General features: G+C 41.2%; 1 protein-coding gene across 1 annotated transcript in view; it reads left to right on the forward strand.

Moving 5' to 3' along the window:
* LOC141069338 (pendrin-like) overlaps nucleotides 1-14,390 on the forward strand; it is a 195,878-nt gene that overhangs the window by 143,327 nt on the left and 38,161 nt on the right. Inside the window, exon 9 of the mRNA XM_073558816.1 lies at nucleotides 4,639-4,752. Coding sequence (XP_073414917.1) covers nucleotides 4,639-4,752 — 114 coding nt within the window. The remainder of the gene's footprint in view (nucleotides 1-4,638; nucleotides 4,753-14,390) is intronic.

Below are 14,390 nucleotides of genomic sequence, written 5' to 3' on the forward strand. Positions count from 1 at the left end.
CCGGCCTGCCGGGGGGCTGTGCCGGCCTGCCGGTGGTCTGTGCAGGCTCCGGTGGTCTGTGCAGGCTCCGGGGGGCTGTGCAGGCATCGTCCGATGGGACTACAAGTCCCATCGGGCGATGCCTGCTACCATGACAGTGATTGACACATTAGCCAATGATGGGACAGTAGTAGTCCCATCATCCGGCTAATGTGTTGAATGTAAAAAAAAAAATAAATACTACATACATACATACTACATGCATGCTACATACATACTACATGCTACATACATGCTACATACATACTACATACATACTACATATATACTACATGCATGCTACATGCTACATATATACTACATACATACTACATATATACTACATGCATGCTACATACATACTACATGCTACATACATACTACATGCTACATACTACATACATACTACATGCATGCTACATACATACTACATGCTACATACATACTACATACATACTACATATATACTACATGCATGCTACATACATACTACATGCTACATACATACTACATGCATGCTACATACATACTACATGCTACATATATACTACATACATACTACATGCATACTACATGCTACATACATACTACATGCTACATACATACTACATACATACTACATATATACTACATGCATGCTACATGCTACATATATACTACATACATACTACATATATACTACATGCATGCTACATACATACTACATGCTACATACATACTACATGCATGCTACATACATACTACATGCTACATACATACAACATGCATGCTACATACATACTACATGCTACATACATACTACATACATACTACATGCATGCTACATACATACTACATGCTACATACATACTACATGCTACATATATACTACATACATACTACATGCATGCTACATACATACTACATGCTACATACATACCACATATATACTACATACATACTACATACATACCACATATATACTACATACATACTACATACAATACATTCATACAATACATACATAGACATACAGTACATATATACATATAGAGTAACATACTTACCAATACTTGTCACATTGTTCCCCGAAGCCATTGTCTTTTACGGAATAAATATTAACATAACAAACTACAAAAATACTCACCCATGATCCGAAGCAGTCCACGAGTGTGTCCCACGACGATCTTGGGTAGAGAACTGCAGCATCAGCTGATGCTGCCGCTCTCTACGGGCTGCAGGAATCCAATGACGGAAGGTAGGTATCCTTCCGCACTGTATTCCTCCGCCACTTGAAAAAAAAAAGTCCCTAGTCTCACTTTATGGTAAAAGCTGTGCATGCATGTAGTATGTATGTAGCATGCATGTAGTATGTATGTAGTATGTATGTAGCATGTATGTAGCATGCATGTAGTATGTATGTAGTATGTATGTAGCATGTAGTATGTATGTAGCATGCATGTAGTATATATGTAGTATGTATGTAGCATGTAGTATGTATGTAGTATGTATGTAGCATGTAGTATGTATGTAGCATGCATGTAGTATATATGTAGTATGTATGTAGTATATATGTAGCATGTAGTATGTATGTAGCATGCATGTAGTATATATGTAGTATGTATGTAGCATGTAGTATGTATGTAGCATGCATGTAGTATATATGTAGTATATATGTAGCATGTAGTATGTATGTAGCATGCATGTAGTATGTATGTAGTATGTATGTAGCATGTAGCATGCATGTAGTCTGTATGTAGCATGCATGTAGTATGTATGTAGCATGCATGTAGTATGTATGTAGCATGTAGTATGTATGTAGCATGCATGTAGTATGTATGTAGTATATATGTAGCATGTAGCATGCATGTAGTATATATGTAGTATATATGTAGTATGTATGTAGTATGTATGTAGCATGTAGTATGTATGTAGCATGCATGTAGTATGTATGTATGTAGTATTTTTTTTTTTTTTACATTTAACACATTAGCCGGATGATGGGACTACTACTGTCCCATCATTGGCTAATGTGTCAATCACTGTCATGGTAGCAGGCATCGCCCGATGGGACTTGTAGTCCCATCGGACGATGCCTGCACAGCCCCCCGGAGCCTGCACAGACCACCGGAGCCTGCACAGCCCCCCGGCAGGCCGGTACAGACCCCCACAGGGTGCACAGACCACCGGCAGGCCGGCACAGCCCCCCGGCAGGCCGGTACAGACCCCGGGCAGTCCGCACAGCCCACCGGCAGGCCGGCACAGCCCCCCGGCAGGCCGGCAGAGACCCCCGGAAGGCCCGTACAGAGCCCCGAGAGGCTGTACAAGGGCAGGAAAGGGTTTTTCCAATTCCGATACCGGAAGTCTCATAGACTTGAATGGGACTTCCGGTATCGGCATCGGCGATACCGATACTTTTTTTAAAGATCGGCCGATCCATTCCGATCCGATATTTTGAAGTATCGGACGGTATCGCTCAACTCTAATCGTGAGGCAGCTCATGAGAACAATAAATCTGGAGTATGTAAAGACTGTTTGCTGCCAGCGTTTTGTGAGAGTGTTAACTCCTTTTGCTTGTGAACCGGTGGTTCTGCTGTGAAACAAGGACATTTCTGAGAGCTGTATGACTGTGGAGCTCCGTTTAGAATTGAGAGTCCTCAGTGGTTGATATCTTTTAATGGCTAACTGAAAAGATGGTAACAAATTGCAAGCTTTCGAGACTACGCAGGTCTCTTCATCAGGCTAGACTAATACAAAATCTGAAGAATCACATGTTTATACACAAGACAGCACAGAAATAATTCAATAGCTAAGACAAGTGATGTGAAGCGGAATAGTCATTATGTGGAGCTCCGTGGAATCCCTGCTCTGCTGAAAAAGGACTTGAGACCTCCTTTATGTGCAGATTCAGACGGTCTGCTCCCAGGGGAAACTGCTAGTGACTGTTAGAGGAGAGATGGTATCCAGTATCATCCATATTGAGAGGGATCACCACAAGCCCCATTGAAGTGCTATCCCGGATCGTATCTGGAGGTTTCAGAAATGTAAGTCCCCGGCGTGTGGGCTCGTCAACGGCCGACAAGACACAGAGCTTTGTTTTGTTGTAACTGTTTACTGGGACTGACTGCAGCCGATGCAAGATATATACATGAGTAGAGACTCACTTCAGGTGAACTGTACCGTAGTAATAGATACCTGGGTATCCCTAGATTAACTGTATAAGAACGATTGTTATATTTACATATATATTCATATTGTTGGTATTTGATAAGTTATAGTCAGTGTGCCATCCCTGAGTCTCCCATGACACCTCTCCATCAGATTTACACCTGCTTTTCAGATAGTTCACTAGAAGACTTTGTTTAACCTAGTGGTTAGGTAAAATTCTTTTGTCACTTCAGTGTAATACACATAATTTGGAGATTTTGGGATTAACACATTGATTTTAGCCTTGGCTGATTGAGTGTAAATAATTGGGAAATCTCTGACTGTGTCAGATAATCTTGAATTTCATTTCAATTCATAATCCAGTAAAGGGACAAAAACGCAGTAAAAAAAAAACACACACTAAAAATGCAACAAAAACTAAGCAAAACCTGCTTTTAAACTTGGCATAAAAATCAACAAAAATGCAAAATGTGAACTTAGCCTTATGGGAGTTATGGAAACAGCAATTCTCTATATAGGTCGGTCCTTTGGATATGCCATATATGTTTGCATTGGGAATACCACTTTCATAAAGGCATAAGAAACTTAGGGTTGCACTGTGGACAAGGATGTTTTCCCAGTCATGGGCAGCCACTGTATACCTGCTTGTATACACAGCTGCTGTTTATAATTGTTAGGGGGTACTGGAGGGGTTAGAGAAAAGACAGGGAAGTGCTCGCTTCATGAATACAACAGACTATGAAAGCACTGTATTTTTTCCAAGCAGCTGTTATCCAAATACCAGGACTTTATTATGTGGTTTGATATCATAGTCAAGCAGACATGTCATAATATGTTGCTCTTAAAGATTGTCTCATAAAGGCAACACTTCCCGATTCTATGATCTAGCATACTAGAGCACCAACCCATCATTGCAAAAAGTCTATCAATGGGACGCAACCCCTTTACATAAATCATATATCTATAAAAACTATTTTATTACATGGAGAGGTGAGATATGCCCCCTGTTGAGGCTCAATTGGCCAACTATGGCCCAGAATGATGCATCAAGTTGTTGTCAAGTTAAGTCATTAGCAAACAATTGGCAAAAAATTTGAGACATTTCTTGTTTTTACACCAATCTTGGATGATTCTGCCAACTTTTGGGAAAGTGGGCCAAGTTTTGACAGAAGGTGGTATGGAAAAATTCATCTGACTGGAGTACATTTCTTGTGGTGGTGCACGGCAACTAAAAGTTGTTCCAAATTCAATAAGAGACGTGCTAATTAATTTGTCTCTTCTTACTCCAGGGCACGGTCCATCAAGACTGGAATGAAAAACCATGACTTTTGAAGGGAGTTTGGAGGTTGTGCTGCCCTGTGCTTTTTTTAGCATGATGTTTAGATGGAAGAATAGATTAATCCTGGTTTAACCCTTGGCAAATTGGTAGAAAACACATTGGTCTAGTAAATTCATAACTCTTTCTTCTTACAGGAATTTATTGCCAATGGAATCAGCAATTTGTTCGGTGGCATCTTCTCCTGCTTCTGTGCCAGTACTGCTCTCTCACGGACAGCAATTCAGGAGGGCACTGGTGGAAAAACCCAGGTATTTTATTATGTGACCTAACCTTATATCAGTGATGAAGTGGTTGGAGAATGTCGACCTTTAAGAATCATTTTACTGTTTATCTTCATGGCATTACCAGTCTAGTGCTCATCCCAAGCCTGTCTTAGGCCATGTTCACACGCTGCGGAAAATTCCTGCTGGGTATTTGGTCTAAATTCAAAACAATTCTGCAACTAATTCACAAACAAAATCAACATATAATACTTGCAGATTTGGTTGCAAATTTACCATTCTCCTTTATGATGCATTGACATGCAATCTACAATGGAAATCCACTCAAGAATGAGCATGCTGCAAATTTGATGTTCACACTGTACTTTCATTTTTGTGTGGATTTTTTTCTGCATCGTGTTAATAGGATTTTGAAAAACCCACTTACTTGTACTGTAAACTGTTGACGACTTGCATTGCGGAATATACAACACAAATCCATGACAAATCCACACCGTGTGAACTGGGCCTTATAATTTGCAAAATCACAATTATTTTTATTATTGTAAACAGTCACCAGGTAAGTTTTCCGATACAATACTAAAAAATACTTTACGCTATGTGCAGAAAAGACTATACTTACTAAAATAGAAATCGTCAGTGTAAATCTGGAATATATTACAACCTGTACATCGTGTTCAGTCTAAATGAATGCAATATACTTATAAAGTCACCTTATTATGTAAGGTAACAAAGTATATAAAGCATATGTGAATTGTAAAATGGCATAGGTTTATTATACTGAGCCCTGTGAATAACATAACTGCCGCTAGTCTGCAAACATATTACTACCACAATACTGCTTCTTTAGGTAAAAATATAACTACTGCCTTTTATAGTCAAGAGTATAACGGTTGTAGAGAAAAATTAAAATCCATAAAGGCATTTCAGATGAGGGGACATATCACCCTCGCAGTGGACATATGGGATTATTTATAACTTGGGAAGTGATAAAAAACTGACACTTAAACCTCCATTGAAGTAGGATTCCGCATTGAACATATGGGATTTATTATAACTGCAGAAGAGAGACACTAAGTATAACTGGGGAAGTGAGAAAGCGCTGACACTTCAACTTCCATTGAAGTAGGGACCTCCTACAATAATCAGAGGTGAAGAAATATGCTCAAAGCACTGATTGCAGACTTTCTGGAGCCAGTGGTCAGTGATGAATATTGAGGATGGCATATATATACCTATGGGAGATATATTTTCGGCGTTGTAGCGAAGGGACGAGCATAATGCATTCACTCACATCAATGTAAGGTCATTCTAACACCTACAAATTAATATTGGTCCAATGGATGATGCTATCCACGCCATGTTTCAACTCTATAGAATGGTAAAATCACAATAGGAAACATGTCACAGATAGGCAGGTGTTATGATTGGGTCACTGAGGAGGAGAGCAAGCCCAAGCTAAGCCACAGAAAACCAGAGAGGTTGGTAACTAAGTGGATTGCAGACCCCTGATCCTATCCACACAACTAGCAGTAGCCGTGCAGCGTGTCTTCGATGATCCTAGACGCCTCGGCACAGCCGGAGAGCTAACTAAGCCTAAAGCAAGAAAGGGGAAATCTAAACTGCCCCAGAGCAGACCCTAAAGGAATAGATAGCCCCCAAACATATATTGTCAGTGAGACAAGATGAAAACACAAACGCAGGTAGGAAAATAGACTGAGCAAACGACGGGGCCCACACTGACTAGAAAGGACAGGAAAGGAAAGACAATGTCTGCCGTCACGCAAAAAAACCCTACAAAAAGATCCAACACGTCTGATGCAAAAATACTGAAGTCGCACGACTTCGCCCATTATATCAGCACTCCGGTTTATTCCGAAAGCAGAGCAAAAAGAGGCCAATCCACTAAGGGACAAAAACAAACCGGCACAAGCAGCAACATATGGATGGTGACTCAGCACAGCCCCAGCCGGAGCTGGCTGACCCACACAAAACTGAAATAGACAAAACCAGATCAAATGTGAACAGAATAGCAAAAGAACACTTAGCTGAGCATGCAGGGACTGAGCTGGAAACTAAGACCTCAGGAGGCAGGAAAAAATCACCAGCAGGGATAGAGGGAGTCGGCTGTCTTAAATCCAGTCTGAAACCCCAGATCTCCAATCGTCGTCCTCATTATCAGGTGGCAAGCCTCTGTTAATCAGATCAGCTCCATTACCTCCAGTAACCACCAGAGGGAGCCCAGAAAGAGAACTCGCAACCCCTCCGTCAACCTGACCAGCTCCACCAACTTCAGCAGTAACCAGAGGTAGGCCAGAAAGCGAATTCACAACAGGCAGGATAATAACTACTGCCTGAGTCCTTCAGAGGCGAAGATATTTGTTAAGTTGGGGATCTCATAATCTGCTAAAAGACCTAGGACATCCCACAAACAGACCCCATATATGCTCACCAAGGGAAGGTAAGTGGGCATAACCTTGAAGTAATAAAAATGAGAGTTTGGGCGTCTGTTATTGTTCATTTAGAAAGACATAATTTGGTGTGAGAGCCTTCCATTTTTCTAATCAAAGTGCTTCCCTGCAAAAAGAGCCATTCTGCATACTTTTACAGGTTAAATACATAAAATTTAACAGCTCTATTCCTCTTGCTCTTTAACCGCACTCCTAAAGTCATATGCTACCTGTAACGAGTTTACAACCAGCCTGTATAAACTTGGTGGTGGCAGCTAGTATTTCTTTTTGTTATTGTGGAGTTGACAGTAACCATTGCAGGGCATATATATATACAGTTGTGCTCAAAAGTTTACATACCCCTGCAGAATGTTGGCTTTCTTGGCCTTTTTTCAGAGAATATGAATGATAACACCATTACTTTTTCTCCACTCATGATTAGTGGTTGGATGAAACCATTTATTATCAAACTATTGTGTTTTCTCTTTGTAAATCATAATGACAACCCAAAATATCCAAATGACCCTGATCAAAAGTTCACATACCCAATTTCTTAATACCATGTGTTGCCCCCTCTAACATCAATGATAGCTTGAAGTCTTTTGTGGTAGTTGTGGATGGGGTTCTTTATTTCCTCAGATGCTAAAACTATCCAGTCTTCTTGGCAAAAAGCCTCCTGTGCTGTCTAGCATGTCTAGCATGAACTGTGCGCTTGCGATCTCCCCAGAGTAGCTCAATGATATTGAGGTCAGGAGACTGAGATGGCCACTCCAAAAACTTCACTTTGTTCTGCTGTAGCCAATGACAGGTCAACTTGGTCTTGTGTTTTGGATTTTTATCATGTTGGACTGTCCAATTACGTCCCATGCGCAGCTTCCGGGCTGATAATTGCAAATTTGCCTCCAGTATTTGCTGATAACGTGCTGCATTCATCTTTCCTTCAACTTTGACCAAGTTTCCTGTGCCTTTGTAGCTCACACATCCACAAAACATCAGCGATCCACCTCCATGCTTTACAGTAGTAATGGTGTTCCTTTCATCATAGGTCTTGCTGCCCTCTCTCCAAATGTAACGTTTATGATTGTGGACAAAAAGTTCAATTTTGGTTTCATCACTCCAAATGACCTTGTTCCAGATGTTTTGTCTCTGTGCTGTTTTGCGTATTGTATGTGAGATACTTTGTGGCATTTTTGCAGTAATGGCTGTCTTCTGGCGACTCGACTATGCAGCCCATTTTTCTTCAATTGTCTCCTTATTGTGCATCTTGAAACAGCCACACCTCTAGTTTTCAGAGAATCCAGTATTCAGCTGATATTATTTGTGGGGTATTTTTGCATCCCAAACTATTTTCCTGGCACTTGTGGACAAAATATGTGTTGGTCTACTTGATCGTGGTTTTGTTTTTATAGAGCCCCTGACTTTCCATTTGTTAATAACAGTTTAAACGATGTTGACTGGCATTATCAATTCCTTGCATATCTTTTTGTATCCCTCTCCTGTTTTATACAGTTCAACTACCTTTTCCCGTAGATCTGTTGATAATTCTTTTGCTTTCCCCATGACTCACAATCCAGAAACGTTAGTGGCTTGATGATAGCTGCAAGAGTCTGTCTGGATGCCAGAAACACACCTAGCTTTTATGCACACACACTGATTACAAGCAAACAGGACACAGGTGAGGATGTTACCTTTAGTAGCCATTCAAACCCATTTGTGTCAACTTCCTAACCTTTTGATCAGGTCGTTTGGGTTGGGATGTTTTGGGTTGTCATTATGATTTAAAAAGAGCAAACACATTAGTTTGACAATAAATGGTTTCACCCAACCACTAACCATGAGTGGAGAAAGTTTTGGTGTTATCAATCAAGTTCTCTGAAAAAAGGCCAAGAGAGCAAAAATTCTGCCAGGGTATGTAAACTCTTAAGCACAAATATATATGTACTATGCATATATATATATATATATATATATATATATATATATTTATATAGTGAGGTAGCGCTGTTATTCAGGTAGGGGATACTCGCTCAGCAGCCACAAAATCAGATCCGGCAGAGATTTTCCATAAAGCAAGCATAGTCCATGTGGTTTATTCAACATCATAAACCCACAGCAGCAACAAAACTTCATATAAACAGCAGAGTGTCCATGGCAGAGTTTCACTCTGTAAACCCTGTGTTCACACAGGTTGTACAATGTCCAGCAAACAGTCTCTCTTAGCCTCACTTATCTCACCCACGTCTGGGTTTCCTCATGGCTGCTTCAGCTTACTGCAGACGTTCATTCCCTCCCCTGGGAACTCTCAGACACGTGCAGCCATTTGCCACAGCCACTTCACAGGCTGTTAGCCAGGAAGCTCCATCTCAGCGGGGCCTTCCACACTGGACCAATCGGGTCCCAGCATTCACCACATGTGACCTACCCTGGCCACATTATATGGTTTATAGCCACGCCCACCGGGTCACATGACTGTGACCTCATCACAGGTCCTTCAAGCACTTACACACTCTTTACAACAGTGTTCTTTAACCCCTTCACGACCAATGATGCCACATAGACGTCTTGAAAACTGGTGCCAATCTGACCAGTGATGCCTATGTGGCGTCATGACTTTAAAGCCCCCCTGCTGGTCGGGTGACCTAGGTCACTGAAAGGTCACCTGACCCGCAGATACAGGGGGCTTTGTTCTTCAGCATAGGGGGCGTGGCTTTGCCCCCACATGACTACGATCGCTCTGATTGGCTGTTAAAAGTGAAACAGCCAATCAGAGCGATAGTAATATTTCATCAATGAAAATTGATGAAATATTACAATCCAGCCATGTCCGACGCTGCTGTAGCATCGGATATGGCTGGTGACAGCGATCTGACCCCCCCACCCGTTAACGGGGGCGATCTGCCCCACCGCCGCTGTCATCATCTCCCTCCGCCTTCCCTCTGCTCCCCCGGCTTCCAATCGCCCCTCCTCCCACCCCCCGGTAATCACCGAGTGCTGTTATGGCTCCCAGTGTCCCAGACCATGGCCGCCGCCATATTGGAAAATGGCGGGCACATGCGCAGTGCGCCCGCCGGCTGCAATTTCCATTCACTCATTTTGATCACTGTGATAAACTCTCACAGTGATCAAAATAGAATGAAAAGTAAATAAACCCCCCGTTTATCACCCCCATAGGCAGGATCAACTATTAAAATAAAGAAATTATTTTTATTTTTCCATTAGGGTTAGGGTTAGGGTTGGAAAGAGGGTTAGGGTTAGGGTTGGAAAGAGGGTTAGGGTTGGAAAGAGGGTTAGGGTTAGGGTTGGAAAGAGGGTTAGGGTTGGAAAGAGGGTTAGGGTTAGGGTTGGAATTAGGGTTAGGGCTGGAATTAGGATTAGGGTTAGGGTTGGAATTAGGGTTAGGGTTGGAATTAGGGTTAGGGTTAGGGTTGGAATTAGGGTTAGGGTTGGAATTAGGGTTAGGGTTGTGGCTAGGGTTATGGTTAGGGTTGGGATTAGGGTTAGGGGTGTGTTGGGGTTAGGGTTGGGATTAGGGTTAGGGATGTGTTGGGGTTAGGGCTGTGGTTAGGGGTGTGTTGGGGTTAGGGTTGAAGTTAGAATTGTTGGGTTTCCACTGTTTAGGCACATCAGGGGGTCTCCAAACGCGATATGGTGCAACCATTGATTCCAACAAATTTTGCGTTCAAAAAGTTAAACGGTGCTCCCTCCCTTCCAAGCCCCAACGTGTGCACAAACAGTGGTTTACCACAACATATGGGGTATCAGCGTACTCAGGAAAAATTGCACAACAACTTTGGGGGTCTAATTTCTCCTGGTACCCTTGGAAAAATAAAAAATTGGGGGCTAAAAAAATATTTTTGTGGAAATTTTTTTTTTTTTTTTTTTTATTTTCACGTCTCTGCGTTCTAAACTTCTGTGAAGCACTTGGGGGTTCAAAGTGCTCACCAGGCATCTAGATAAGTTCCTTGGGAGGTATAGTTTTCAAAATGGGGTCACTTGTGGCTGGTTTCTATTGTTTAGGCATATCAGGGACTCTGCAAACGTAACGACGACCACAGACCATTCCATCAAAGTCTGCATTTCAAAACGTCACTACTTCCGTTCCGAGCCCTTACGTGTGCCTAAACAATGGTTCACCCCATATATGGGGCACCAGCGTACTCAGGACAAACTGTACAACAACTTTTGGGGTCCAATTTATCCTGCTACCCTTGTGAAAATAAAAAATTGCTGGCTGAAAATCATTTTTTTGAGGAAAAAATTTTTTTTTTTATTTTCACTGCTCTGCATTATAAACTTCTGTGACGCGCTTGGGGGTTCAAGGTGCTCACCACACATCTAGATAAGTTCCTTGGGGGTCTAGTTTCCAAAATGGGGTCACTTGTGGGGGGGTTCCACAGTTTAGGTACATCAGGGGCTCTGCAAATGTAACATGATGCCTGCAGACCATTCCATCAAAGTCAGCATTTCATAATGTCACTACTTCCCTTCCGAGCCCCGACGTGTACCCAAACAGTGGTCCCCACCCACATATGGGGTACCAGCGTGCTCAGGACATACTGGAAAACAACTTTTGGGGTCTAATTTATCCTGGTACCCTTGTGAAAATAAAAAATTGCGCACTAAGAAATAATTTTTTGAGGAAAAAAAATATTTTTTATTTTCACGACTCTGCGTTATAAACTTTTGTGAAGCACTTGGGGGTTCAGATTGCTCACTATGCATGTAGATAAGTTCCATAGGGGGTCTAGTTTCCAAAATGGGGTAATTTGTGGGGGAGCTCCAATGTTTAGGCACACAGGGGCTCTCCAAACATGACATGGTGTCCGCTAACGATTACCTAATAGAAGTAATTTGCATTTCAAAAAGTCAAATGGTGCTCCTTCCCTTCTGAGCCCTGCCGTGTGCCCAAACAGTGGTTCCCCCCACATATTGAGTACCAGCGTACTCAGGACAAACTGGTCAACAACTTTTGGGATCCAATTTCTCCTGTTAGCCTTGTGAAAATTAAAAATAGTGTGCTAAAAATTATTTTTGAGGAAAAAAAATTATTTTTTATTTTCACTGCTCTGTGTTATAAACTTTTGTGAAGCACATGGGGGTTCAAAGTGCTCACTAAACATCTAGATAATTTCCTTAGGGGGTCTAGTTTCCAAAATGGGGTCATTTTTGGGGGAGCTCCAATGTTTAGGCACACAGGGGCTCTCCAAACGCGACATGGTGTCCGATAACGATTGGAGCTAATTTTCCATTCAAAAAGTCAAATGGTGCTCCTTCCCTTCCGGACCCTGCCGTGCGCTCAAACAGTGGTTTATGACCACATATGAGGTATCGGTGTACTCAGGAGAAATTGTTCAACAAACTTTAGGATCCATTTTATCCTGTTGCCCATGTAAAAATGAAAAAACTGAGGCTAAAAGAAAATTTTTGTGAAAAAAAAGTACTTTTTTTTTTTTACAGATCAATTTGTGAAGTAGCTGGGGGTTCAACATGATCACTATGCATCTAGATAAGTTCCTTTGGGGGTCTAGTTTACAAAATGGGGTCACTTGTGGGGGAGCTCCAATGTTTAGGCACACAGGGGCTCTCCAAACGTGACATGGCAACCGCTAAATATTCCAGCATACTTTCCATTCAAAAAGTCAAATGGTGCTCCTTCCCTTCTGAGCCCTGCCGTGCGCTCAAACAGTGGTTTTTGACCACATATGAGGTATCAGTGTACTCAGGAGAAATTGCCCAACAAATTTTAGGATCCATTTTATCCTGTTGCCCATGTGAAAATGAAAAAATTGATGCTAAAAGAAAATTTTTGTTGGAAAAATTAAAATGTCCATTTTTTCTTTCCACGTTGCTTTAGTTCCTGTGAAACACCTGAAGGGTTAATAATCTTCTTGAATGTAGTTTTGAGTAGCTTGAGGGGTGCAGTTTTTAGAATGGTGTCACTTTTGGGTATTTTCTGCCATATAGACCCCTCAAAGTGACTTCAAATGTGAGGTGGTCCCCAAAAAATGGTTTTGTAAATTTTATTGTAAAAATGAGAAATCGCTGGTCAACTTTTAACCCTTATAACTTCCTAACAAAAAAATATTTTGTTTCCAAAATTGTGCTGATGTAAAGTAGACATGTGGGAAATGTTACTTAGTAACTATTTTGTGTCACATAACTCTCTGGTTTAACAGAATAAAAATTCAAAATGTGAAAATTGCAAAATTTTCTAAATTTTCACCAAATTTCTGATTTTTTCACAAATAAACGCAAAAATTATCGACCTAAATTTACCACTAACATGAAGCCCAATATGTCACGAAAAAACAATCTCAGAATCGCTAGATCCGTTGAAGCGTTCCTGAGTTATTACCTCATAAAGGGACACTGGTCAGAATTGCAAAAAATGGCCTGGTCATTTAGGTCAAAATAGGCTTGGTCATGAAGGGGTTAAACACACCCCCTGGGTGGGTTTGTAGGTAACTGGCCCACCCATCTCCCTAGTTACCTGGAGACTTCTCCCTGTCACATTAAAGCAGCACCTCAGCAGTATCATTGCTGATCAACACATAAGTCTCCGTCTCAAAGCCACCCACTTTGAGATACATAACGGCCATTCAGCATTCTGCCATTCATACTTTCTCCTGAGACATCCACAGAGCGCCCCCTAGCGGACACAGTGGTTACTACACCACTATATATATATATATACACTGTATATATATAGTGTATATACATGTATATATACTGTATATACATGTGTACATATATATATACATATACAGGTGCTTCTCACAAAATTAGAATATCATCAAAAATGTTATTTATTTCAGCCTTTGCAGGTGCTTTTGGTTAATTATTGTAATCTTCTGAGATAATGACTTTTGGGCTTTCATTGGCTCCAAGTCATAATCATCAACATCAACAGAAATAAACACGTGAAATAGATCACTCTGTTTGTATTGACTCTCAATATAAATGAATTTCACTTTTTGTATTGAAGAACTGAAATAAATTAATTTTTTATGATATTCTAATTTTGTGAGAAGCACCTGTATATATTCCAAGAGTTAGAATCGGAAGTGTATATACCATCCACTCACTGTGAGTTTCCCAATAACTGGCCTAGCAATGGAAGCAACTGCGGCGTTGTCCACCACTCACCAGTCAATTGCATAATTGTTCTGACGATTGGAATCAGCAAAGTTGCATCCCCTGACAAACTGATGACAG

The sequence above is a fragment of the Dendrobates tinctorius genome, unplaced genomic scaffold (assembly GCF_039654945.1).
Source record: "Dendrobates tinctorius isolate UK_male_01 unplaced genomic scaffold, ASM3965494v1 ptg000258l, whole genome shotgun sequence".
NCBI lineage: Eukaryota > Metazoa > Chordata > Amphibia > Anura > Dendrobatidae > Dendrobates > Dendrobates tinctorius.